The 27,322-nt window shown below is 47.9% G+C and overlaps 1 protein-coding gene across 1 annotated transcript in view; it reads left to right on the forward strand.

Moving 5' to 3' along the window:
- Positions 1-5,267: 5,267 nt before the first annotated feature.
- Positions 5,268-27,322, forward strand: part of vgll4b (vestigial-like family member 4b) — an 81,179-nt gene continuing 59,124 nt past the window's right edge. Inside the window, exons 1-2 of the mRNA XM_056273909.1 lie at positions 5,268-5,696; positions 8,283-8,356. Of these exons, the coding sequence (XP_056129884.1) occupies positions 8,293-8,356 (64 nt within the window). The 5' untranslated portion in view covers positions 5,268-5,696; positions 8,283-8,292. The remainder of the gene's footprint in view (positions 5,697-8,282; positions 8,357-27,322) is intronic.

Consider the following 27,322-nt stretch of genomic DNA (forward strand, 5'->3'; position numbering starts at 1 on the left):
CTGTACCAGAATCAGTAACACTTCATTTGTCATTTCATTTCATGCACTTGCGCACATGAAATTACATTACATTACTGTCATTTAGCCAACGCGTTTATCCAAAGCGACTTAAAATAAGTGCATCATTTAACGTAGGAAATCAGGGGAACTACTAATCAGAGGTCATAAGTGTATCTAAACAAGCATCTAAGAGCAAAACCAGTGCTAAAGTAAAAGCGCAAGAAAGCGATTTCTTAAATGAGTGAATACAATAAGTGCTAAGAACAAGTAACAGGGCAGTAGTTCTTGAGGTGAGTTTTCAACCTGCGCTGAAAGATGGGCAGCGACTCCACTGTCCTGACATCAGTGCGGAGTTCATTCCACCACTGTGGGGCCAGGACAGAAAAGAGCCGTGACCGGGTTGATCGGCAGCAGGGGCCTCTAAGCGACGGGGCAACCAGGTGGCCTGAGGCAGGAGAGCCAAGTGGTCTGGCAAAGGTTTTGGGCTTGACTATGGCCTGGAGATAGGAAGGAGCTGTTCCTTTCTCTGCCCTGTAGGCTAGCACCAGAGTCTTAAACTGGATGCGAGCAGCTACTGGGAGCCAGTGTAGGGACATGAGCAGGGGAGTTGTGTGGGAGAACTTAGGGCGGTTGAACACCAGACGAGCTGCAGCTTTCTGAACAAGCTCCAGAGGTCTGATGGCCGGGACGCCAGCAAGGAGGGAGTTGCCGTAGTCCAGCCGGGAGATGACCAGAGCCTGGATGAGCACCTGTGCCGTCTCGTCGGTGAGGAATGGGAGAATCCTGATGTTATAGATGAGAAATCTGCAGGAACGAGTAACAGATGCAACGTTTGCAGCAAACGACAGTTGGTCGTCCAGGATCACACCCAGATTCCTCACAGTCCGAGTTGGCATCACCACGGTGTTGTCAATGGTGATGACCAGGTCTCGGTGCGGGCGACCTTTCCCCAGGAGGAACATTAGCTCAGTCTTGTCCAGACTGAGCTTCAGGTGGTGTGTCGCCATCCACTCCGAGATGTCAGTCAAGCACGCAGCAATGCGTGTCTCTACTTGTGTGTCAGAGGGAGGAAAGGACAAGATCAGCAGGGTGTCATCGGCATAACAATGGTAAGAGAAGTCATGCGAGCGAATAACAGAACCCAGGGATGTCGTGTACAGGGAGAAAAGGAGAGGACCCAGAACCGAACCTTGTGTTCGCCTGTAGTCAGTCTGCGAGGCTCTGACACAGATCCCCTCCATGTCACCTGGTAGGAGCAACCCGTCAGGTAGGATGCAAACATTGAGAGTGCAGAGCCTGTGACACCCAGCCCCTCGAGGGTACAGAAGAGGATCTGGTGGTTCACTGTGTCGAACGCAGCTGACAGGTCCAGGAGTATCAGGACAGAGGAGAGAGAGTTTGCTCTCGCACCGTGCAGAAATTCTGTCACTGCAAGGAGGGCTGTCTCTGTCGAGTGACCCACCTTGAACCCAGACTGGTTGGGTTCCAGGAGGTTGTTCTGGTGGAGGAACAACGAAAGTTGGTACAGACAACACGTTCGAAAGTTTTGGATAGAAAGGGTAGAAGGGAAACCGGTCTGTAGTTTCTGACGTCAGAGGGGTTAAGTGATGGTTTCTTGAGAAGGGGGGTGACTCTAGCAGTCTTGAAGGCAGATGGAAAGCATCCTGCCTGGAGGGGGGTGTTGATGAAGTGTGTTAGAAAGGGAAGGAGTTCAGGTGCTATAGACTGAAGAAGAGGGGAGGGGACCGGGTCAAGGGAGCATGTGGTGGGGCGACTGGATGTGATGAGGTTGAGGACCTCGTCGGGGAAGAGGGGAGTGAGGTGGGATAGAGTGGGACGTGGAGAGGTGAGGGAGGGTGCAGAGGGTGGGCTACTGCAACGAGTGCTAACCGGGTGGTGAGAAAAGGAGGACCTGATGTCGTTTACCTTCTTGTCAAAGACGTTAGCGAAGTCATCAGGGAGAAGGGAGGAAGTAGGAGGAGGAGGTGGGGGTTGAAGAAGTGTAGAGAAGGTTTCAAAGAGTTTCTTAGGATTAGAGAGCGAAATGAAACGAAACATCGTTTCCCCCAGCCCACAGCACCAAAAAAAAAAACACATATCCAAAAACTACAAGAACACACGTATCCAAACTAACATGTATACCATAGACGGGTTTCCTGTTTACAAACATTACTGGGTTCATGCGCAGCCAGGGGACAAAACCGAGCTACCAAAGCGGTGCAACAATGAAAATATTCAACATTCCAAAGGGGTCTGTTGAACATTTTCCACCCATCCTTTTGGCGGTTTGTGCAGTTTATTGCACAACAACTGCGCGTCATCTTTGCTATATCTGAGTTCTATCTTGGTTAAAATCTCTGCGCTGTAGTTGCTTTCTGCCCCCTAGTTGCGCACGCATCTCTGTGAAGAAGTTGCACGGAAACCCTCCTATACAAACACAAATCACTGTCCAGGAGATTGGAACTGCCCGTGGCACGGCTTGATCTTCTCGGGGTAAATATTTTCCCGGCTAAGGCCCCCTTGTCGCATGTTTAGCGCATTTCTAGGTAGCTAACGTTCTACCCGTTTAAAAAGATCGCGAAACATAGCCTTTGTGGCAAAATAATGTTTTATTTTTTATAGATAATGAAAATATTGTTCAAGCTTGATGCAATCAAGTTTGTTAGTCAGTATATGTTCTGGCTAAATTACTGCAAGGTATATACTACTGTAACGTGCATGGATAAGGAGACACGCTGGCCGCTGGCTGGCGGGTCTGACCCTTTAGTCTAGCGGTTAGCGATGTCTCCTGCTGTGCGGGCGGCACGGGTTCGCTTCCCGGCCGCGGCAGTTCCTATGGTTGCGTTGTCCCCCGAATTCGCTACGATACGTTCTGTATGTAGTATCTGCTGCCAATCAGAGGAAGCAATAACTTAATAAACAATCAATCTCTTGTTGCTGTGTGGAGCCACGAATCACTATGTTCACACTGGGTATAAATACAGCTGACAAAATTTAACAGCTTTGAGGGTGACCTGAGGAGGCTGAGATTGCTGAAATTTGATACTGCTGAGATTTGAGACTTCTGACTCTGAGGAGATCCAGGCTCGCCGATTCTATAATAACATTGTTAGTTAACGTTAGCTTGCAATCGCTGATTGTTGTTAGCTAGCTAGCTAACATCACGATAATCGTGTTGTTAGCTAGCTAAAAAGTAATCAATTTGCAATCGATACACTAGTGCTAGCTAACCTTAGTTAGCAATCACTTATAACTAAGAAGTTACTGCAGCTGGCTAGCTAGCCAGGTAATACAGCTAGCTAGGTCTGATCCATCTTATCTCGTACGTTGTCGCGAAGTCCCGCGGTGCGATCCTTTTAAACCGGCAGAACATTAGCTACCTAGAAATGCGACAAGGGGGCCTTAGCCGGGAAAATATTTACCCCGAGAAGATCTGTCTGCATGGGTTAGCAGTTAGCTTAGCTACCTAAAAATGCGACAAGAGGGCCTTAGCCGGGAAAATATTTACTCCGAGAAGATCTGTCTGCATGGGCTAGCAGTTAGCTTAGCCTGCCCCGCTTCTGTGTCCTGCCGGACCGCCCTCGGTGTTTCCTTTCCGAGCGCAGCTCCAGGCAGGGCCGTGGTCCCTGGGCCTACAGGGCGCAGCAGACCAGGCTCTCCCAGCCATCAAACGAAGACAAACTTAGACGTGGACAAAAGACACTGCATGGGCAGTACTGGGTGAGGCCGCCGCAAACGTGAATTTGTGCCGTCATCTTCCCACACCGGAAGCGGAGACCTATTTGTATGTCTGTATGTATGTTAACTGTATTGTTAACCTTATCCTGTGCAGGGAAGGTTTGTACACGCTGGGAATTTGACCTGGTTGGAACATGAAGAACACGTGGACATTTAACATGTTCGGGTAGGGCCCTGTGATGTCCTGGCGGCCTGTCCAGGGAGTCTCCCAGCCTGCCGCGCAGTGACTGCTGGGATAGGCTCCAGCATCCCCGCCACCCCGAGGGCAGGATAAGCGGTTTGGATGATGGATGGATGGAGTAGTGCAGGGCGAAATACATCTGTAATCAATGGAAATTTTACCCAATATCAATATATCACACTTGGTTAAATATATGAGAATACCATGTATAAGAATCCAGCTGAGGTTCATCACATTGACCTGTTTGGTAAGATCAAGACCAAACTAGAACGGTTAGGTCATAAGAGTCTCCCTATTGTTAATACTGTAGCGAATTCGGGGGGCAGTCCGGGAGACCGTCGCCACAACCGGGACGCGAACCCCTATCTCCTGCACCGCAAGCGACAACGTTAACCAGTCGACTAAAGGGTCCGACCCGTTAGTCAAGGAGTAGACACGCTCGCCGCTAGCTGGCGGGTCGGACCCTTTAGTCGAGCGGTTACCGATGCCTCCTGCGGTGCGGGTGGTTATGGGTTCGCTTCCCGGCCGCGGCAGTTTCTGTGGTTGCGTTGCCCTCCGAATTCGCTACAGTATAGATAACAAAACTGTGCATCATGGTATAACGAAATGCAAATGGCACTGATCTGATACCAGAGGAAGACGATAAGTTATAATGTTGAATTATTGCCCAGCCTGTTTCAAAGTAACGAGAGAGAGAGAGAGTCTAACGGTGTCTATAAGAATGCAGAATACCATGAAATGAGAAACTTTCTACTTGGAGCACAAGAAAGAACGGTCGGACTAACAGGTACCATCTGTGCAGGGGTTCTCCAGACTTTACTGACGTGGTGCTGGTTGCAGTGCAGTGGTACAGTTTATGTGGCCTCTGCCTTACCGTCACATTACTCACCACCTCCGTTCGCCCTTTGCAGCCTTGCCACAACTCCCTGTGGTTCATCTTAAGGTACCAGTAGTACCATGCCAGTAGTACCATACCAGTAGTAGCAGTGCTGGTGAGGCTTATTTGGCTTCCATGTGATAATAATTATTCCGTGTTTTGTGTACATCACGTGTTATACATGAAACGCAGCCCAGTGTGAAACTGGAAAGCAGCTGCAACACATGCAGGAAACATGGTAAAATAAAACGTCCCGTTACAAAAAGTAGTTTATTCAAGTGTACTATTAGTATACTTGGTTTAAATAAAAATCCGTGTGTATACTTTCAGTTTACTTGTTAAAGTACTCACCAGAGATATACTAAACAAAATTATACTCAAGTATACTTACTGGTACATATACGTGCAGTTTGCTTAGTAAAATAAACTTGGAGTATGCTGTAGGGGTGCCAAGACTCCGTCCAGGAAACGTGCGGCGTCGTAAATCCCAACACGTTTCAGCAGCAAGCCGATCCTGACATGGACTCTTCATCACGGAGGGGGAAACTTTGACAGGAGCCGGACCCCACCCCCCCCCTCCAGACAGGACGTGACGCAGAGCCCAATTAACATAATATATGCTGATGTCATCGCGTCGCGCTCAGCCAATCAGCGCCCTTCACTTTCACCACCTGCCAGGAACAGAATTCCATCATTCCAGGCATTCCTCCCCCTTCATCCCTTACAACCAAGTTAGTCCCGACAGCCCGGTTTACTATTCCGCCTGTCCTCCTTCAGGTCCGCTCGGCCGCGGCTCTCGCCTTCCTTTCGGGATACTTTTCCTCGCTGTTTTGGGTTGTGTTGTCGTGTTGGCGGACGGACGTCACAACTCGGAGGATTTCCAAGTGGCGCTGGAAGGACGTAAGTACTTTACGGTGCGCCGCGTCACGTTCGAGGACCCGCGTCTAAACCGACACGCCGAACACGAGGTAAACCCGGCGGCAGCGGCGACCCGGTGGCGGGTTTTGAGCGACCTCCGTTCACGAGGCGATGCGGATCGACTCGTCGCGTTTTCTGTCCCGCACCTGCCGCGCTCGTGCGGCACACAACTGACTTTCTGTCTCCTGTTGGTCCGCAACTTGCCCTCACTTGCGGCTGTTTGGCCCGGTTCCTAGCCCGGCTTCTCAGCCCGCTTTGTCAGCCCGCTTTCTCAGCCCGCTTTCTCAGCCCGGCCGCGGTCCTTCGGGCCACCTCGTCGGAGCTGGCGTTGCCGGGGAGAAACGTCCGGGGAAAGCTCGGGGGAGACCTTTCCCCGGCCGTCCGCGGCACATACGATGGAGAGCGGCGCGCCTCCGCCGCCGGTATCCGCGGAATGCTGCACGCAGCGCCAGGCTGCCGCTCAGAGCACACTTTAACCCTCCAGCTCGCACACCTTCCTTCCTCCACCCACCCACCACGCAACCCCGTCAGGACACTACACACCGACGTGTACCGACACTTTCCCGCCTGCAGGCGCAACAGCGCGGAGCCTGCGAGATGTCACAACAAATGTGTCATTAGTCTCTTCTTCTTCTTCTTCACTCCATCAGGTTGCACTTTATACCTCTTCTTCTTCAATCCATCAGGTTGCATGTTATACCTCTTCTTCTTCAGTCCATCAGGTTGCATGTTATACCTCTTCTTCTTCTTCTTCTAATTCAATCCATCAGGTTGCATTTTATACTTCTTCTTCCTCTTCAATCCATCAGGTTGCATTTTATACCTCTTCTTCTTCTTCAGTCCATCAGGTTGCATTTTATACCTCTTCTTCTTCAATCCATCAGGTTGCATGTTATACCTCTTCTTCTTCTTCAGTCCATCAGGTTGCATGTTATACCTCTTCTTCTTCTTCTAATTCAATCCATCAGGTTGCATTTTATACTTCTTCTTCTTCTTCAATCCATCAGGTTGCATTTTATACCTCTTCTTCTTCTTCAGTCCATCAGGTTACATGTTATACCTCTTCTTCTTCTTCTAATTCAATCCATCAGGTTGCATTTTATACTTCTTCTTCTTCTTCAATCCATCAGGTTGCATTTTATACCTCTTCTTCTTCTTCAATCCATCAGGTTGCATTTTATACTTCTTCTTCTTCATCTTCTTCTTCAATCCATCAGGTTGCATTTTATACTTCTTCTTCAATCCATCAGGTTGCATTTTATACTTCTTCTTCTTCTTCTTCTTTTTCAATCAATCAGGTTGCATTTTATACCTCTTCTTCTTCTAATTCAATCCATCAGGTTGCATTTTATACCTCTTCTTCTTCTAATTCAAGCCATCAGGTTGCATTTTATACCTCTTCTTCTTCTTCTTCTTCTTCTTCTTCTCATTCAATCCATCAGGTTGCATTTTATACCTCTTCTTCTTCTAATTCAATCCATCAGGTTGCATTTTATACCTCTTCTTCTTCGTCTTCTTCAATCCATCAGGTTGCATTTTATACCTCTTCTTCTTCTTCTTCTTGTTCAATCAATCAGGTTGCATTTTATACTACTTCCTCAATCAATCAAGTTGCAATTCTTTCTTCCTCCTTCTTCTTCTTCTGTCTAGACAGGTATGAGGGCCTTTTAAAGTCCTGCCTGTACTGACGCCATTTGTATGGAAGCTGTATGTTTGGATGTGAGCTGTGCATGTGTGTGTCTGTGTGTGCGTGGTTGAGCTGTGTGCTTGTGTACTGAGCCGTGTGTTGCACGTTGTGTAATGTCAGTGGTTAAAGCGTTAGTAACATCAAGAAACATTCCCATGTGCTCTCCCTGTGCATCCCGTGATCCCACGCTGCAGAGCACGGATGAAAACAGTGTTGTGTGGCTGAACAGCCCAGAACGCTACAGACCGTCCTGGCTGTTCCGTATGACTGCTCCGAAGGTGTGCTGTGGTCAGATGTCATCAGCGCAGAGCAAACTGTTTGTTCAGCCCTCCTCTTCTCTTCTCTCCTCCTCTCTCCTCCTCTCTTCTCTTCTCTTCTCTTCTCTTCTCTTCTCTTCTCTTCTCTTCTCTTCTCTTCTCTTCTCTCCTCCTCTCTTCTCTTCTCTTCTCTTCTCTTCTCTTCTCTTCTCTTCTCTTCTCTTCTCTTCTCTTCTCTTCTCTTCTCTTCTCTTCTCTTCTCTTCTCTTCTCTTCTCTTCTCTTCTCTTCTCTCCTCCTCTCTCTCTCTTCTCTTCTCTTCTCTTCTCTTCTCTTCTCTTCTCTCCTCCTCTCTTCTCTTCTCTTCTCTTCTCTTCTCTTCTCTTCTCTTCTCTTCTCTTCTCTTCTCTTCTCTCTCTTCTCTTCTCCTCTCCTCTCCTCTCCTCTCCTCTCCTCTCCTCTTCTCTTCTCTTCTCTTCTCTTCTCTTCTCTTCTCTTCTCTTCTCTTCTCTTCTCTTCTCTTCTCTTCTCTTCTCTTCTCTTCTCTTCTCTTCTCTTCTCTTCTCTTCTCTTCTCTTCTCTTCTCTTCTCCTCTCTTCTCTCCTCCTCTCTTCTCTTCTCACAGCTGTTCAACTATGGAGACGCCCTTGGATGTTCTGTCCAGAGCAGCATCACTAGTTCATGCAGATGACGAGAAACGTGAGTTTTACCCGACGCCCCCTGTGCTCTTTCTTACATGTCGCTGTTCGTGCATGTGGACACTTCAGAATGTGTACGTAGTGTGTTTGTGTGTGTGTGTGTGTGTTTGTGTGTGTACGTAGTGTGTTTGTGTGTGTACGTAGTGTGTTTGTGTGTGTGTGTGTGTGTGTGTGTGTGTACGTAGTGTGTTTGTGTGTGTGTGTGTGTGTGTGTGTGTGTGTGCACTCGGTAGTAAGCGTGCACTCACTTGAGAGAATTGTACACGTGGGAAATCACAACACAACGGTCATTTATGTTGCATTTGTGAAGCTACTACATCTACCCTCAGTAACTGTGTGTGGTGGCATTTGTGTGGCTGCAGAGGTGTCACGTGTCTGAAACATAACGTTGTTCGACTGAACTTTATTGCCATCGCTCAAAGTACACGTACAGCGACCAAGTACACGTACAGCGACCAAGTACACGTACAGCGACCAAGTACACGTACAGCGACCAAGTACACGTACAGCGACCAAGTACACGTACAGCGACCAAGTACACGTACAGCGACCAAGTACACGTACAGCGACCAAGTACACGTACAGCGACCAGTGACTCGTGGGATTATCAGAGTCCCACAGAGCACATGTTGGTCTTGCAAGTGGAACAGCAAGGTGCAAGGAGGCGTTATGTGCTGTAATGTCAACACTCATACCACTAACAGTGAAATGCGTTGGTATTTACATGGTACAAGTATGTCAGGAGGAAAGATATATAAAAATATATATGTGTGTGTGTGTGTGTGTGTGTGTGTGTGTGTGTGTGTGTGTGTGTGTGTGTGTGTGTGTGCAGGGTAACAGTGCAGCAGTAAGGCACTGTTACTAGAGTCCTACTGTTTAGACAGGTAAAACTGATGACGTAGTTGTGACAGGTGAAACTGATGACGTAGTTGTGACAGGTGAAACTGATGACGTAGTTGTGACAGGTGAAACTGATGACGTAGTTGTGACAGGTGAAAGTGATGACATAGTTGTGACAGGTAAAAGTGATGACGTAGTTGTGACAGGTGAAACTGATGACGTAGTTGTGACAGGTGAAACTGATGACGTAGTTGTGACAGGTAAAAGTGATGACGTAGTTGTGACAGGTAAAAGTGATGACGTAGTTGTGACAGGTGAAACTGATGACGTAGTTGTGACAGGTGAAACTGATGACGTAGTTCTGACAGGTAAAAGTGATGACGTAGTTGTGACAGGTGAAACTGATGACGTAGTTGTGACAGGTAAAACTGATGACGTAGTTCTGACAGGTAAAAGTGATGACGTAGTTGTGACAGGTGAAACTGATGACGTAGTTGTGACAGGTGAAACTGATGACGTAGTTCTGACAGGTAAAAGTGATGACGTAGTTGTGACAGGTGAAACTGATGACGTAGTTGTGACAGGTGAAACTGATGACGTAGTTGTGACAGGTGAAACTGATGACGTAGTTGTGACAGGTAAAACTGATGACGTAGTTGTGACAGGTGAAACTGATGACGTAGTTGTGACAGGTAAAAGTGATGACGTAGTTGTGATAGAAGATCGGATGATGCACGTGGTGCAGTGTAAAACAGGAACGAGACACATGTGGGGTAATGGTGCATCTTATTTTAAACCATACAGCATGCCATGAGCTCCCAGATCTGGATTTATGGGCAGATAAGACCAGCAGGCTTGTGTTAAACTGCAAGAGAGGAGCAGTTATGTAACACCCCCCCCCACCCCCACCCCCCGTGTCTGTCTCTCTCTCTCTCTGTCTGGCTCTCTCTTTCTCTGTCTCTCTCTCACTCTCACTCTCTCTCTCACTCTCTCTCTCTTTCTCTGGCTGTCTCTTTCTCTCTGTCTCTCTCTCTCTCACTCTCTCTCTCTATCTGGCTCTCTCTTTCTCTGTCTCTCTCTCTCTCTCACTCTCTCTCTCTTTCTCTGGCTGTCTCTTTCTCTCTGTCTGGCTCTCTCTCTCTCTCTCTGGCTGTCTCTCTCTTTTTCTGTCTCTCTTTCTCTGGCTCTTTCTCTCTTTCTCTGGCTCTCTCTCTCTGTCTCTCTCTCTCTGGCTGTCTCTCCCTCTGTGAGTGTGTCTCGCTATTTCTTTCTCTGTCACTCGGTCTCTCTCTCTCTCTCTCTCTCTTTCTTTGTCTGTCTGTCTGTCTCTCTTTCATTTTCTTATCTCTGTTCCTTTATCTGACACTTTCTCATGTCTCTCTCTCTCTCTCTCTCTCTCTCTCTCTCTGGCTGTCTCTCCCTCTGTGAGTGTGTGTCTCGCTATTTCTTTCTCTGTCACTCTCTCTCTCTCTCTCTTTCTTTGTCTGTCTGTCTGTCTCTCTTTCATTTTCTTATCTCTGTTCCTTTATCTTACACTTTCTCATGTCTCTCTCTCTCTCTCTCTCTCTCTCTCTCTCTCTCTCTATCTCTTTCTCTGGCTCTCTCTCTCTCTCTCTCTCTCTCTTTCTCTGGCTCTCTCTCTCTCTCTCTCTCTCTCTCTCTCTCTCTCTCTCTCTCTCTTGCTCTCTCTCTCTCTCTCTCTCTCTCTCTCTCTCTCTCTCTCTCTCTCTCTCTCTCTCTCTTTGGCTGTCTCTTTCTTTGGCTCTCTCTCTCTCTCTCTGGCTGTCTCTCTCCTGCTCCGTCCATCTGCATCTCTCTACACCTCTCATATATCACTGTCTGTCTGTCTGTCTGTCTCTCACGGTAATTACCTCTCCTTCTCAGAACTCGTTCCTTTCCAGTCATTTGCACCCTCCCTCCTTTCATTCTCTCTCTCTCTCTCTGTCACTCTCACTTTCTGTCCTCGCCTAAGTGAGTCGGAGGACTTCTGGTGTTCCAGAAAAACGATTCCTTCTGAAATGAAGGAGAAACGGCCATCCCTCCCAGCAGGCTTTTCTGCAGCAAGCGGTCCACGACGGCGCTTTAAACTGGGAATGAAAGCCAAGCGGAGGTGTGATGGACGTCGGCCTGTGAAGCCGGTCGTTTCTTTGGGCCTGACGGGGGGGGGGGATCATGAGTTTGTTGTCCACGTTTTGGATGGTTTTCCTCCAATCTCGCCGTCTCGGTACAGGTGACGGGGGTCTGGGTGTATATGATAATGAGACTTTCAGACTAACAGGTGAGGTGAGGGGTGTCTGCTGTCGAGATTCTCGTGAATGTCTTTGTATTTTGAAGGGAGGAGAATCTTGTATTATAACCAGGAGGCACGGTCGGCCTGCTTTCTGAAGAAGAAACTATCGGCCAAAAGCAAGATTTGGGTTCAGAAGAAGATGTCCTGGTAGAGGAGACGGTTGAGCTGAATTTCTCAGGCGTTTTGTTTGTTCTCATGAGAGAAGGGTTTGAAGCTGTCAACAGAGGAGTTTCACCGGGTGTTTCCTTATGTGAGGTGGACATTTCCTCACAGAGTAATGTGACATTGAGGTTTGCATCCATGTTCTCCATGTGTGTGATGGAGTCAGGCTCCATAACACCACCAGTCATCTTCACCGTGGTTGGAGACTCTCTCCGGTCTCCGTATACCACTGGTGAGAAGTTTTGACCAGGTAGGATGAACACTGGTGCAGCAGCAAACACCTACGTGTTGGAAAACAGACTGAGACGTGATGCTGATGTGTCCATGACAACCAATATGACTGTACAACAGTGATGCTGATGTGTCCATGACAACCAATATGACTGTACAACAGTGATGCTGATGTGTCCATGACAACCAATATGACTGTACAACAGTGATGCTGAAGTGTCCACGGCAACCAATATGACTGTACAACAGTGATGCTGATGTGTCCATGACAACCAATATGACTGTACAACAGTGATGCTGATGTGTCCATGACAACCAATATGACTGTTCAACAGTGATGCTGATGTGTCCATGACAACCAATGTGACTGTACAGCAGTGATGCTGATGTGTCCACGACAACCAATATGACTATACAACAGTGATGCTGAAGTGTCCACGACAACCAATGTGACTGTACAGCAGTGATGCTGATGTGTCCATGACAACCAATATGACTGTACAGCAGTGATGCTGATGTGTCCACGACAACCAATATGACTGTACAACAGTGATGCTGAAGTGTCCACGACAACCAATGTGACTGTACAGCAGTGATGCTGATGTGTCCATGACAACCAATATGACTGTACAACAGTGATGCTGAAGTGTCCACGACAACCAATGTGACTGTACAACAGTGATGCTGAAGTGTCCACGACAACCAATGTGACTGTACAACAGTGATGCTGAAGTGTCCATGACAACCAATATGACTGTTCAACAGTGTTCCCATATAGTGTGATGTAGTGTGTAATACATCAGACTGTGTGTGTTAGCTTTGCTCCCAGGATCCATTTGTACAAGGGTGGAACTGTTTACTGCTGAGCTTACAGCACACCAGCCACAATGGCTGGTACACCTGGTTTGTAGTCCTGCCACACCTGGTTTGTAGTCCTGCTGCACCTGGTTTGTAGTCCTGCTACATCTTGTTTGTAGTCCTGCTACACCTTGTTTTTAGTTCTGCTACACCTGGTTTGTAGTCCTGCTACACCTTGTTTGTAGTCCTGCTACACCTGGTTTGTAGTCCTGCCACACCTGGTTTGTAGTCCTGCTGCACCTGGTTTGTAGTCCTGCTACATCTTGTTTGTAGTCCTGCTACACCTTGTTTTTAGTTCTGCTACACCTGGTTTGTAGTCCTGCTACATCTTGTTTGTAGTCCTGCTACACCTTGTTTTTAGTTCTGCTACACCTTGTTTTTAGTTCTGCTACACCTGGTTTGTAGTCCTGCTACACCTTGTTTTTAGTTCTACTACACCTGGTTTGTAGTCCTGCTACACCTGGTTTGTAGTCCTGCTACACCTGGTTTGTAGTCCTGCTGCACCTTGTTCGTAGTCCTGCTGCACCTGGTTTGTAGTTCTGCTACACCTGGTTTGTAGTCCTGCTACACCTTGTTTTTAGTTCTGCTACACCTGGTTTGTAGTCCTGCTACACCTTGTTTTTAGTTCTGCTACACCTGGTTTGTAGTCCTGCTGCACCTGGTTTGTAGTCCTGCTACACCTGGTTTGTAGTCCTGCTACACCTGGTTTGTAGTCCCAGAACATCAGAGCCAACAGGTCTGTTTCTCTCTGTCTCCTACATCCACCTATATCACACCACTGTTCTACTGGAAGACTGACTGTCCAACACCACCACCACATCACCTCCACCTTTCACATGGATACAAAATAAACATTTTTTACAGTTTTTTTAATTGCTAAAACACTAAAATGACACATATAGCACAGTTATTGAAACTGACAGTAAAGCAGAGAAGAAAACCTCAGCTCAAGTCTCCCCAACGCTAAACACGTTTTCTGCTTTGTGCTCACTGTGCAGTCCAACATGGCTCTTTCTGCAGCACACTGCACATGGCTCCCACATCACACGCAGGAATCCGACACAGTCACTTGTTTACCATTTCAAACCACTCGCATTTGAAATGCCTCACCCACGGACCAATTACCCAGTACACGGGCCGCCTGGCCAAACACCTCATTGTCGACTCATCAATCAGGATGGAAGCCTTACAAAAATGCTACAGGCGAGTACCTTTTTACATCAACAATGGAAGCCAAAATAGCGGCGAGAGGAAGAGGTGGAGGAAGGATGAGGGCGAGGAGGGGAGGAAGTGTGAGAGGTATGGGTAGAGCTTGGAGAGGGAGAGGAAGGTGGAGGATAAGGACGAAGAAGACAACTTTCTGATGAAATCCAGTCGACACTAGTTAAACATGGTACAACCAGGGGTTGACCCCGAGAGAGACTGGACAGAGAGTCCAGCCCGACCTGTGCCGGTTTGCTGTTGCCTCTGTTGCCTCTGTCATCCGGATATTTCATGCCCCTTTCCCACCGCATGGTGCCGGCTCAACTCGACTGGCAGAGTGTGGTTTTCCATTACCGTAACAGCACCCCTCAGTGTAGCCGGTCTGCATTGATTTTGGTAGCCGCTCCAGTTTTTTTGGAACCTCGACAAAGATGGTACCAGAAAAGTGGTGACAGCTACCAAAACGCCGGTCCTTTGCAGTATTGTAAAACGAAAAAGTCGAGTTGAGCCGGTACCATGTAGTGGAAGAGGGGCTCCATCACAGCTATGTAACCGTGTTTTCATCCGCTCTAGTTCAGGACTCCACAACTCATACTGTACCCGTCAGTTGTTGTGTGCCACTTATTTACGTCATGAGTGGCTGCCATGTCATACTCTGTAGCTGTACAAGGATCCTGCACAATTTACTGCAGGAAAAAAGACGTCCCTTGGCTAAACTGACCGATCACTATATGTTTGGTTTTCCTGAAGGACGGAGACGAAGACATGATGGTGGAAAGGTCTCAGAGTTCAGTGAGCCACAGGGAGCAGCGATAAGCAACTTGGTTTTGGCAAATAATGCAGTTATACTCCGAGAGATTCAGAGCCCCATGATGAGGGACGAGACAGTTTTCAGGGACCGGGAACAGTTTCTTCTCATTTCTGTCATGTACTTGCATGCACAAAAGAAAGGGGATTTTGTTTCAGCCAGCCCACAGCAACACAAAATACAAGAACACATATCCCAAATTTCCAAAAACGACACCACCAAAAACAAACCACTGTTAACAACACAGTCCATCCCCTGCAACGCGGTCCAAAACCTCCACCATCCGGAGAAGGAAGGCCAGCCAGGAGGACCGTCAGAACCGCCGGTCTGCATGGGCTAGCAGTTAGCTTAGCCCGCCCCGCCTCCCCGTGCTGTCGGACCGCTCGTCCTCGGACGCGGCTCCAGGCAAGGCCGTGATCCCTGGGCCCACCGGACACAGCAGACCAAGCTGGCCCAGGCTCCCAGCCGGACCCCTCCCACACACCTTCCCCACACTCCACGTGACGACACGAAACACAAGACGCAGACAAAAACGCTGCACAGTCGATGCTAGGCGAGGCCGCCGCCAGACCGCCCCGGTGTTTCCTCTCGGGCGTGGCTCCAGGCAAGGCCGTGATCATTCTCACCAACATCTAACGAGTCAGCCCGTCCATGATCATTCTCACCAACATCTAACGAGTCAGCCCGTCCATGATCATTCTCACCAACATCTAACGAGTCAGCCCGTCCATGTTGTCCCGTGGTCTCCGTCGAAACCAGCCGCACACGCAGCGGCGGCGGCTTTCCGGGAGCCTTTTGAGAGACATTTTGGAAGAATCAAAGATCCGAGCCATGAATATGTGGATGTAAGTACAAGACTGACTACAGTACAATACACACAGTATGCCATGTTTTCCTCCGGTGTACTGGACTACACCATACTGACCGATTTAAACAAAAAAGAAGAAGTTTCCTGAGAGTCCAGGAAATGAATGCTAACGTGATCCCACCCCAGCTGATGTTCATGGACAAAGAGCAGGAGAAGGGGAAGGAAGATCGTTGCTTACAGAGCCTTTGTGGATGCTCCCGGCCAGTGTGGCGGCAACACAAGTATGAATGAAGTGTGTGTGCCATTTGGTGCAAGAGTGTGATTTAGATGTGTTTGTGTAGTTTTGAATGCAGCGCTTCACTTCGCAGGGTACGTGAGGCGTTTTGCATGTTGGGTGTGTGGTTTTGTGACTCGTGCTAAGCGTTTTGAGAAAATGATCCCCGCTTTCAAAAACACGTGTTAGCAGTAAACTACAGTGGAGAAATGCTGCAGCCTGCAGCGTTAACGGGAATGAAGTCTGTCCTCTGCAGGTCTGCCGAGAGACCGGAGAGGACAGACAGAGTTCAACCTGTCTGTCTGCTGTGGTTGCTCCCACAATGCTTTGGATTGTACCAGTCGAATGTCTGCCTTCTTACGACTCGGAGTAAAATGGCATGGATACCCTCCTCCTCCTCCTCCTCCTCCTCCTCCTCCTCCTCCTCCTCCCTCCCCAGCTCCCCTGTGGTGGTTTTGTTTTTTCCCTCCGGGCTGATGTCATGTTTTGTTTTGGGCCGTGCACAGCCTCTTTGTCGAGACACAATGCTCCCAGCCCGGCTCCACAATAGTGAAGAGGGAAGAAACAGGTGGCCACACTGCCAGCCAGCTCAACCAGTCAGCCAGACCACTTCACCAGTTAGACCAGCTGACCAGCCAGCTCAACCAGTCAGCCAGACCACTTCACCAGTTAAACCAGCTGACCAGCCAGCTCAGCCAGTCAGCCAGACCACTTCACCAGTTAGACCAGCTGACCAGCCAGCTCAACCAGTCAGCCAGACCACTTCACCAGTTAGACCAGCTGACCAGCCAGCTCAACCAGTCAGCCAGACCACTTCACCAGTTAAACCAGCTGACCAGCCAGCTCAACCAGTCAGCCAGACCACTTCACCAGTTTAACCAGCTGACCAGCCAGCTCAACCAGTCAGCCAGACCACTTCACCAGTTAAACCAGCTGACCAGCCAGCTCAGCCAGTCAGCCAGACCACTTCACCAGTTAGACCAGCTGACCAGCCAGCTCAGCCAGTCAGCCAGACCACTTCACCAGTTAGACCAGCTGACCAGCCAGTCTGCCAGACCACTTCACCAGTTAAACTAGCTGACCAGCCAGTCAGCCAGACCACTTCACCAGTTAGACCAGCTGACCAGCCAGCTCAACCAGTCAGCCAGACCACTTCACCAGTTAAACCAGCTGACCAGCCAGCTCAACCAGTCAGCCAGACCACTTCACCAGTTAGACCAGCTGACCAGCCAGCTCAACCAGTCAGCCAGACCACTTCACCAGTTAAACCAGCTGACCAGCCAGCTCAACCAGTCAGCCAGACCACTTCACCAGTTAAACCAGCTGACCAGCCAGCTCAGCCAGTCCGCCAGACCACTTCACCAGTTAGACCAGCTGACCAGCCAGTCTGCCAGACCACTTCACCAGTTAAACTAGCTGACCAGCCAGTCAGCCAGACCACTTCACCAGTTAAACCAGCTGACCAGCCAGCTCAGCCAGTCTGCCAGACCACTTCACCAGTTAAACCAGCTGACCAGCCAGTCAGCCAGACCACTTCACCAGTTAAACCAGCTGACCAGCCAGTCTGCCAGACCACTTCACCAGTTAAACCAGCTGACCAGCCAGCTCAACCAGTCAGCCAGACCACTTCACCAGTTTAACCAGCTGACCAGCCAGTCAGCCAGACCACTTCACCAGTTTAACCAGCTGACCAGCCAGTCAGCCAGACCACTTCACCAGTTAAACCAGCTGACCAGCCAGTCAGCCAGACCACTTCACCAGTTTAACCAGCTGACCAGCCAGTCAGCCAGACCACTTCACCAGTTAAACCAGCTGACCAGCCAGCCCGTCCCATTACTTTACTGGATGCATTTCATTCCACCATCCTCTCCTCTCAGTCATTCAAATCAGTCAGTCAATCAGGAGTTTATTTATACAGCAACACATTGCTCAGGATTGCAGTCTGCTTTCCATTGAGTGACGGTGCACAGATAAGGAAAAGGTGATGAGAGAAGAAAACAGAGTAAATAGATCAACAAACAAATAAATAAATAGATAAAGAAACCCTTAATGGCGTGAAGATCAGTTAAAGAAATAAAAGAGAACAACTTCTTCTTCTTGTTCTTTTTCTGGCTTGCTCCCTGTTTCCCAGGGGTCGCCACCGTGGATTTGATCGTTTCCATGGGTATCCTGTCAGGGCACAGCACCGATGGCGGTCTTGTCAATCCGCATAATGATCTGGCAGAATTTTATGTCGGATGCCCTTCCTGACACAACCTCTTGCCCCATGGACGGGGGCACAGGTAAAGCGCTGCATGATGCCATCCCAGTATGTATGGACTTGTGCCCATGCCTGTCGCCATAATAAATAAATATATAAATATATATATATCTTATAAATATTTTTAAATGTAATTTTTTAAAATTAAATTTTATTAAATTAAAGTAAAAAAAATTAATTTAAATGAAAAATTTTAAATTAGAAAATTATTGAAAATGTATATATATAAAATATATATAAAAGAGTAAAAAAAGATAAAACAAAATAAAATTGATTTCATTAAAACAGAGAGAATTCCTGAACAGGAAGTAGATTAGAGGAGACAAGGCGAGGAATGGAGCAGAGATTTCTGTCAGTAGGTTTTAACTCACCTGTCAGTCACTCAGTCAGATCAGTCAATCATTCAGTCAGCCAATCAGCTGGGCAGGGGGGCGGGCAGTGAGGTGGGGAAGCTCCGCCCACCTGTTTGCATTCATGACAAGTGTTTGGAGCGTCTGCAGCGCCTCATGTCCGTCTCTGTGAAGACTGGCAGGGCTTGTCAGGACAGCGCTGCTCCTCACATCATCTCACACAGGAGCTTTAAGATGCTGCTTGTTGGTTCTGATGATCAAAAGATGTTGTTATGGGGGGGAACTGAATGTCAAGGTCAATGTTTTGGCCCTAAATTACAGTTCTCTGCTGTACCAGGGGCAACTATATTCATGCCCCCCCCCACCTGGAAGATGTTGTTACCTCTTTCTGTGTAAGATTTTACAAACGCTTCCGTTTTGTGGTGGCTTGGTGGATCATCCCCCATGAGAGCAAGAGTATTCAGGCCCCAAAAACCAAACCTGAGAAAAACCCCTGCTGCAGAACATTTGTACTGTCAAATCTGGAGACATGTCAGGAATCAGATAAGAAACACTTTGTCATTTCATTTCATGCACTTGCAGACATGGAATGAAACAAAAAACCGTTTCCCCCAGCCCACAGCGCTACAACACAAAGACAACAACACACATCCAAAAACTACAAGAGCACATCTATCTAAACTAAACACACAAAAAAATCACTGTCCAGGAGAACGAACACCAGCCAGGATGACTGTCGGAACTGCCGGTCTGCATGGCCTAGCAGTTAGCTTAGCCTGCCCCGCTTCCATGTCCTGTCAGACCGCCCTTGGTGTTTCCTCTTTGGGCGCAGCTCCGGTCAGGGCCGTGGTCCTCGGACCCACAGGAAGCAGCAGACCAGGCTCCCTCAGCCGATCCAACACCAGCTTTCCCAGCCAGACGCCTTCAACACACCTCCCTTAAAAACACAGTCAAGGTTAGGCGAGGCCGCGCCAAACCGCCCTTGGTGTTATCGGAACTGCCGGTCTACATGGGCTAGCAGTTAGCTTAGCTTGCTCTGCTTCCGCATCCTGTCAGACCGCCCTCCGTGTTACCTCTTCGGGCACAGCTCCGGGCAGGGCCGTGGTCCCTGGGCCCACAGAACACAGCAGACCAAGCTCTCCCAGCCAATCCAGCACCAGCTCTCCCAGCCATCAAACCAAGACACACTTAGATGCAGACGTGGACAAAGACACTACATGGACGGTACTGGGGGAGGCCGCTGCAAACGTGAATTTGAGCTGCCATCTTCATCTTCATCTTCTGTGTAAGATTTTACAAACGCTTCCATTTTGTGGCGGCTCAGTGGCTCGTCCCCCATTAGAGTAAGAGGATTCAGGCCCCAAAAACAAAACCTAAGAACAAAACCCTGCTGCAGTAAAAACTTGACAGACACTGTGCTGTCACGTCTGCAGACTTTATATCTCCCTACTCTCTGTATTTACTGTGCACGTCCACACCTACACACTTCCGGAGACAGTGCATATTGAAAATGGACTGTATGCAGAGAGTTTCTTTCCCAAACGGGTGTGCGTTGGGATGGGTTGCATGCAGAGGATGAATTTCGCCATGGGGATTAATAAAAGTATGTCTTACATCTTACTTTGTCTCCAAAATGTGATATCTGGCATTTGAAAATATTTGTTGGCATGGGAAGTATGAAGCATCTTACGAGTTCCAGTTAAAGGAATGAATCCTCTGCAGACTGATACTTTTAGACATGTTCTTTCAATATTAGGCTCCAGAGTTCAGCTGGCTCGTTTACACCGTAGCATTTTAGAATCAAGTCTGCTAGAAAAAAGACAGTGTTTGTGTCTTCTGGAGAACTGGTGACATTTTTGGTGTGAAGGCGTTTGCCAGTCCCTCTCTGGTCCCGGCGGTTTGTGGACGTACAGTGGCGACTGAATATGGACCTTTTGTTTTTCTGCAGGAACAACAACAAAAGACGCGGTGCTGCCAAGAGAACTTGGCAGGGCGGACATCTGCATGGTGCTCTCTGTTCTACTTTTATGAATCCACACATAGACAAACACATACACACTTCCTGTTTGTTTCTTCTCTCTCTCTGTCTCTGTGTCTCTGTCTGTCTCTGTCTGTCTGTCTCTTACTTCTTTACATTGCTTGCTGGTCCAGATTTCTTTAAACATACATACATAGTTATGGAACAACAGGGCCGGCTCTAGACTAATGGAGGCCCTGTGCCCGCCAAAATGCATTGTGAATGCTTCCAGTGAGAACTTACACGTTTATTTCTTTGTTTCCTCGAGATTAAAACCAATTCTATTCAGCACCTATAGGGAGACACACTTCTGTGCTCACTGGACACACACTTCCTGTTTGTTCATCTTTCTCTCTCTCTCTCAACTCAATTCAGTTCAACAGGGCTTTATTGACATGCCCATATTCATTTACACAGTACTGCCAAAGCACAAGGTGGTACAAAACAGTACAGTAAAGTTTATAACATTCATACAATAAAAAAGTTGCTGTACTGTTAAAAACAAACAATCAATTTAACAATATTTAGTAGTGCAAATGTTAATTGAATTTGAAGGACTCTCTCTCCCTCAATTCAATTCAGTTCAATTCAATGATGCTTTATTGGCATGACTGCAGTAATTACAATGTTGCCAAAGCAAAACAGGTCAACAGAGAACTAAAAAAACAAAAACAAAAAAAGCAAAACAAAGAAAAAAGGAAAAAGGAAAACAGCTCTGGCAGAAACATAGAACAGCACTTGAACAGCAAGTGACAGTAACTGGCAGTGTTTTGGTCACTCACTGACCCTTAGGATACAGCATTGTGACACATTTTGTGCTGCAAGGTGTGACCTTTTGCCCTCTCCTAAAATAAGTGGCCATTGTTCTTTCTCATCCAAGAGTAGAAAATTTGTAATCTGGTTTTCAAATTTCTCCTGGTATTTTTCTCTTATGTTCCGGAATTTTTCACAGTTTAGCAGGAAGTGCATCTCTGTCTCCACCTCACCTGCCGTACAGTGACCACATATTCTTTGCTCTTTTGGTAGCCAAGATGTTTTTTGTGTCTGTCCTTTTCACTGACTGTGGTTAGTGAGCCTGTACTTGGTAAGGATGTGTCTCTGCTTACTGTCTCTGACAGTGGACAGATAGTCAGCCAGTTTGTATTCTCCTTTTAGGGCCCCATAACATTCTCATTTTTGTTGTCATTTGGTTTCTGTGTCCCAGTGTTCCGAATATGAGTTTTTGCGTTGTGTGATGATGTGGTTTACTCTAATCTGGTTGGTTAGCAGGGCTAGTCTGAAACTCATCTACTATATTAGTGGTTACGGGGTCAGTTAGTTTCAGAACCAGCTGACTGAGGGGACTCTTTCTTAGCTCTTGGATCTAGAATGCTTTAAACTGCAGTGTGTGGTGGGGACTTGATTTAAGGTGCATCCAGAATTTAAGTGATCTGTTTTGGGTATTTATTGGGGAACGGCCTAATTCTGCCCTGCATGAATTTGTTGGTGTTTTTCTTTGCACATTTAGCAATTTTCGACAGGATTCTGCATGCAGGGCTTCTATTGGATGTTTGTCCCATCTAGTTTAGTCTTGCTGACTGAGTGGACCTCATACTTCACTTCCATATACTGCAATGGGCAGGATGACACTGTCAGAGATTTTGGACCAGATTTTAATTGGGATGTCTGTTTTATAGAATTTCTTTTTATTACACAGAAAGCTCTTCTGGCTTTATCTTTAAGTGCATTCACTGCCAGACCAAAGCTCCCCGAGGCACTGACCCTCAGTCCCACTGACCCTCAGTCCCAGTGACCCTCAGTCCCAGGTCATCATAGTTTAACGTGTGCTCTAGGGTGGTGTTACCTAGACTAAATAGGTGTCTACTTTCCTGACACCTGGGCTTCTTCTGGAAGATCATAATTTTTGTCTTTTTTAAGTTTACTGTCTGGGCCCAGTTCTGACAGTATTTCTCTGGCAGATCCAGATCTGTAGACCCTGTCCTGTGGGTGACAGCAGCACCAGGTCATCTGCATAGAGCACGAATTTAACTTGTGTGTTGTTTAGGGTGAGGTCAAGAGCTGCAGATTGTTCCAGTAACACCGCTAACTCATTGATGTAGATATTGAACAGGGTTGGACTCAAACTGCAGCCCTGTCTCACCCCTCACCCGTGAGTGAAGTATTCTGTTCCTTTGTCTCCTAGTTTTACTCCGCACTTGTTTTCCAAATATATAGATTTGATATGTCAAATACTTTACCCCCTACACCACTTTGGATGATTTTATAGTATAAACAGTATAAATAGTATACATTTTATAGTATAACAGCAACAACATTTGTCAGATGACTGTCACCCTCTGTTTCTCTCTGTTGGTCTCTGTCTGTCTGTCTCTCTGTCTGTCTGTCTGTCTCTGTCTCTGTCTCTCTGTTGGGTCTCTCTCCCCATTCTATTGTGCAGGTTTGTTCAAACACCAGCAGTCTTCCATGTGAGGAAAGAGCCCTGTATCTCTACTGAAGGCCTCTAGGATGTTCTCTGAGAATATGATTTGATGTGATGTAGAAAGTTTTACAAAGCCAAGTCTCATCTTTTCTTACCAGTGTTGTATGTGTTTCTCTGATCCTTCAACATATAGATTTATATGAGGATGTCTTATTTATTGAACTTTAGTGAAATGGGGACATTATGTATGTACCTCTATCATTTAAATAATCTGATACTGTATTATAGACAAGGTGCAGTAAATCTGATCCCAGACAGAAGTAACCCAGCCACAGCTACATGATTCCTGAAGGCCTGGTTGAAGCTAGAAATGGTTCAACGTGTTGTGTTGAGTGTCTATAAGTTTATGATGACAGCAGTGTTATGACAAGTGAAGCTACAGGGGATTAAGAAGGAACAGAGACATCGCACCATGACTGTCTTACTGAAGCTTCCCCACATAGCTGGAGATAACACACTGTGAGTGTGTGTGTGTGTGTGTGTGTGTGTGTGTGTGTGTGTGTGTGTGTGTGTGTGTGTGTGTGTGTGTGTGTGTGCGTGCCCTAGCAGGGAGCAGTGGGTTCTGTGGTGTGTCAGTGTTTCTTCACATCTTCAGATGACTTGTGTTGAAGAGTCAGAATGAACAGCTTGCGTCTCAGACTCCCAAACACCCTCGCAGCGCCGCCTTTGTCGTGTTTCTTCTTTGTCTTATTTGCCGTGCAGAGAGATGTGTGTATGTGTGTTCAGTGTCTTCTGTGTTTACTGGTCTAGGTCCAGCTCGAGGCAACTTTTTCATTTAGAGCCTCAACACACACTATCACTTTTCCTTGGAAAGTTTTCCACTGCCCATTCAAATGGACTATGGTGAAAGTCGTCATGATTTGCATATTCGTTGATTAGCTATTATCTGAAATACCCAGGTGATGGACAGTGTTGAAAAAGAAAAGGACATTTGTTTGTGATATTCATGGACAGGATCTCAAGCTGCAGCCAAGGTGAGGAGTGTGTCCATTTTGGGAACCTCAGAATTGCATCTCTGCTCTTCGCAGATGATGTGGTTTTGTTGGCTTCATCAGAACACGACCTCCAGCGCACACTGGGGTGGTTTGCAGCTGAGTGTGACATGGCCGGGATGAGAGTCAGCACCTCCAAGTCTGAGGCCATGGTTCTCTACCAGAAAATGGTGGATTGCTCCCTCCGGGTTGGGGATGAGTTGTTGCCTCAAGTGAAGGAGTTCAAGTATCTTGGGGTCTTGTTCACAAGTGAGGGTAGGATGGAGCGGGAGATTGACAGATGGATTGGTGCAGCATCAGCAGTAATGTGGACGTTGTACTGGACAGTTGTGGTGAAGAGGGAGCTGAGCCGGAAGGCAAAGCTCTCAATTTACCAGTCAGTCTTTGTTCCAACCCTCCATGAGCTTTGGGTAGTGACCGAAAGGGTGAGATTGTGGATACAAGCGGCTGAAATGAGTTTCCTCCGTAGGGTGTCTGGGCTCAGCCTTAGAGATAGGGTGAGGAGCTCGGACATCCGGAGGGAGCTCGGAGTAGAGCCACTGCTCCTTCACGTCGAAAGGAGCCAGTTGAGGTGGTTCAGCATCTGATCAGGAGGCCTCCTGGACGCCTTCCTTTGGAGGTTTTCCGGGCACATCCAACTGGGAGGAGACCCCGGGGTAGACCCAGAACTCACTGGAGGGACTACATGTCCAGTCTGGCCTGGGAACACCTTGGGGTCCTGCAGGAGGAGCTGGAGGGCGTTGCTGGGGAGAGGGACGTCTGGAGTGCCCTACTTGGCTTGCTGCCACCACGACCGACCCCGGAGAAGCGGCTGAAGATGAATGAATGAACATTTGTTTGCATTTAATCCTCAGCACCTTTGCTCCAAGCTGCCAAGACTAAAGAAAACAACTTTATTCTTCTTCATTTATTTAATATACTACATTTCTCCTGCAGCCGTGATTCAGTTAAGTTTGTTTTTAACAGGTAAAGATGATTTAACAGGTAAAGATGGTCTCTGGTCCAGCAGTGTGGTGTGACTGGACCTCTGAAGTTAGAATGGACAACATCCACATTAGACTTTAATTAACTAATACATGAAGCAGCTGATGTGGATCTGAACCACACAGACATCTGTTCTGGTTCCCAGCACACACTTTAATAAATGATGGTGAAGCTCTGCACACACACACACACACACACACACACACACACACACAGACACACACACACACCAGCAATGTTCCAGGTAAATCTCTGATTGTGTGTCAGGACTCCACGGATCTCCTGTAGCTGCAGTGCAGGAAGACCGTCTACAGGCCTCATTTACATTTCCCTCCATTCACCTGTTAAACAGTCACCCTGTCACATGATCTTTCAGCCAGCCAATGGTGTCGTCTTACCTGTCTGTGTACACCTGCCAACCAAACGTCCAACCCCACCACCCCTCTGTAACCCTTACCACTGCCCCACCACCCCTCTGTAACCCCTACCACCGCCCCACAACCCCTCTGTAACCCTTACCACCACCCCACAACCCAACCACCCCTCTGCAACACCTACCACCACCCCACCACAACACCGCACCCACTACCACCACCCCACAACCCAATTGCACCCCCTACCACCACAACACCGCACCCACTACCACCACCCCACAACCCAACCACACCCCCTACCACCACCCCACCACAACACCGCACCCACTACCACCATACCATACCCCCTACCGTCACACTACCATCCCACCACCCCACCACCCTACCGCACCCCCTACCACCATCATCAAGCACTATGACCCAGTTTTTGTTTGTTTCAGGGTAGAAGTTGTCCACCACTTTGGTCTTAAATAGTTCTCAAGTTGTGTCTCTCCTGATTGGAATTTCAGTACTATAAATTAGTTTTTCCTACAGTTGATGACCAGGTGAACATTTTGAGCTCGTCCGGGTGAACTTTGGTCATTTGACACACTAGTGGCACATTCTGCAGCATCTGTAATCTCCTCAGATTGTGTCACACTTGTCATGACTCAGCAACACAGCTTCTTATATTTAAAAAAAAAAACTGAAAATCCTATATAATACATATATGATGTTAGTTCATGTGAGAAGCAGATCAGCAGTGAAGGATGGTGATGCGACACTCGCAGCTTGTTTAGTTTGCTTGTACTGAAGGGCATTGCTTTTTACTTTCATACGTCCAAGGTCGTGCGTGTCACTTTTTTTGTGTATGTGCGATTAGGTGTTCACACAAAGAGTGTGTACATTGCACCGTCTGTGCCTTTCTCCGTCAGTGCACCACTCCATGTTTATGGCCCTCTCAACGGTGAATGGCAGTTCGTATGATGTCATCGACTGTAAATATTGTCTTATCACCTCCTTGGTGTGTGTGTGTGTGTGTGTGTGTGTGTGTGTGTGTGTGTGTGTGTGTGTGTGTGTGTGTGTGTGTGCGTGTGTGTGAGAGAGAGACTGTCGAGCAGTCTACAGGAGATAAATCTCCTTGGTTATCAGTAAAGTCTTATCAGTGTTCTAAGGTTCTTGCTGTAGTTTAGCTCAAAGTGATTTACCTATTACAGCATCAAAGAAGACCCACTTTTAACACGCAGTCACACCCACACATTCACATACGCACATAGTACATACTGTACACATTCACACACACACACATTCATACACACTCACACCCACATGCTAACATATACACTATATACACACTCCCGACCCTGCTGCAGCTTTCCCCTACCGTTACCAGAGTCTTCACCGACTCGAAGATACACCCTAGGATGCCCAGGGACACATCATCAGTGGGGTTTCCTGAGGTCCTCGGATGTTTTGGGTTGCTCAACATCGTACACCCTTGCTCGGGCGACCCAGCCAGGGCTGATCAGGCCCGGGCTTGTTTCCCAGCAGCACTGGCCCACAGATCACTCCTTGTGATTCAAAGCCATCGGGAGGCCCTCTCTGCAGCCTTCAGGGAAGACTTGATGGCTTTCCTTTTAGCAGCCCCAGTGATGCCAAGTAGAGTGTAGACCTTACACAGAGAGCGGCCAGCAAAGCCTCTACACCCCACTTCAATGGGCTTACAACGTGCCTTCCAGCCTCTCCTCCGGCACTGATCCACCAGCTCCTGGTACTTGGACCGCTTCCGCTCATTGGCCTCCTCCATCCGGTCCTCCCAGGGAACCGTCAGCTCTATAAGGAGCACCTGTTGTGAAGAGGCCGATGATAGCACTATGTCTGGCCTCAACGAAGTTGTCATAACGTGGTCCGGGAACCTGAGCTCCCCCCCCCCCCCGAAGTCGACTCGCAGCTCCCAGTCCCACCCCCTCTGCTGATCCGGGGAGGGCTGCAGACTACCACATGCCTCCTCTGATACATGTGGTGCTACCAGCCGACAGTGAGGCGTTTCACCAGGGG

Source organism: Lampris incognitus, chromosome 2 (assembly GCF_029633865.1).
Source record: "Lampris incognitus isolate fLamInc1 chromosome 2, fLamInc1.hap2, whole genome shotgun sequence".
Classification (NCBI taxonomy): Eukaryota; Metazoa; Chordata; class Actinopteri; order Lampriformes; family Lampridae; genus Lampris; species Lampris incognitus.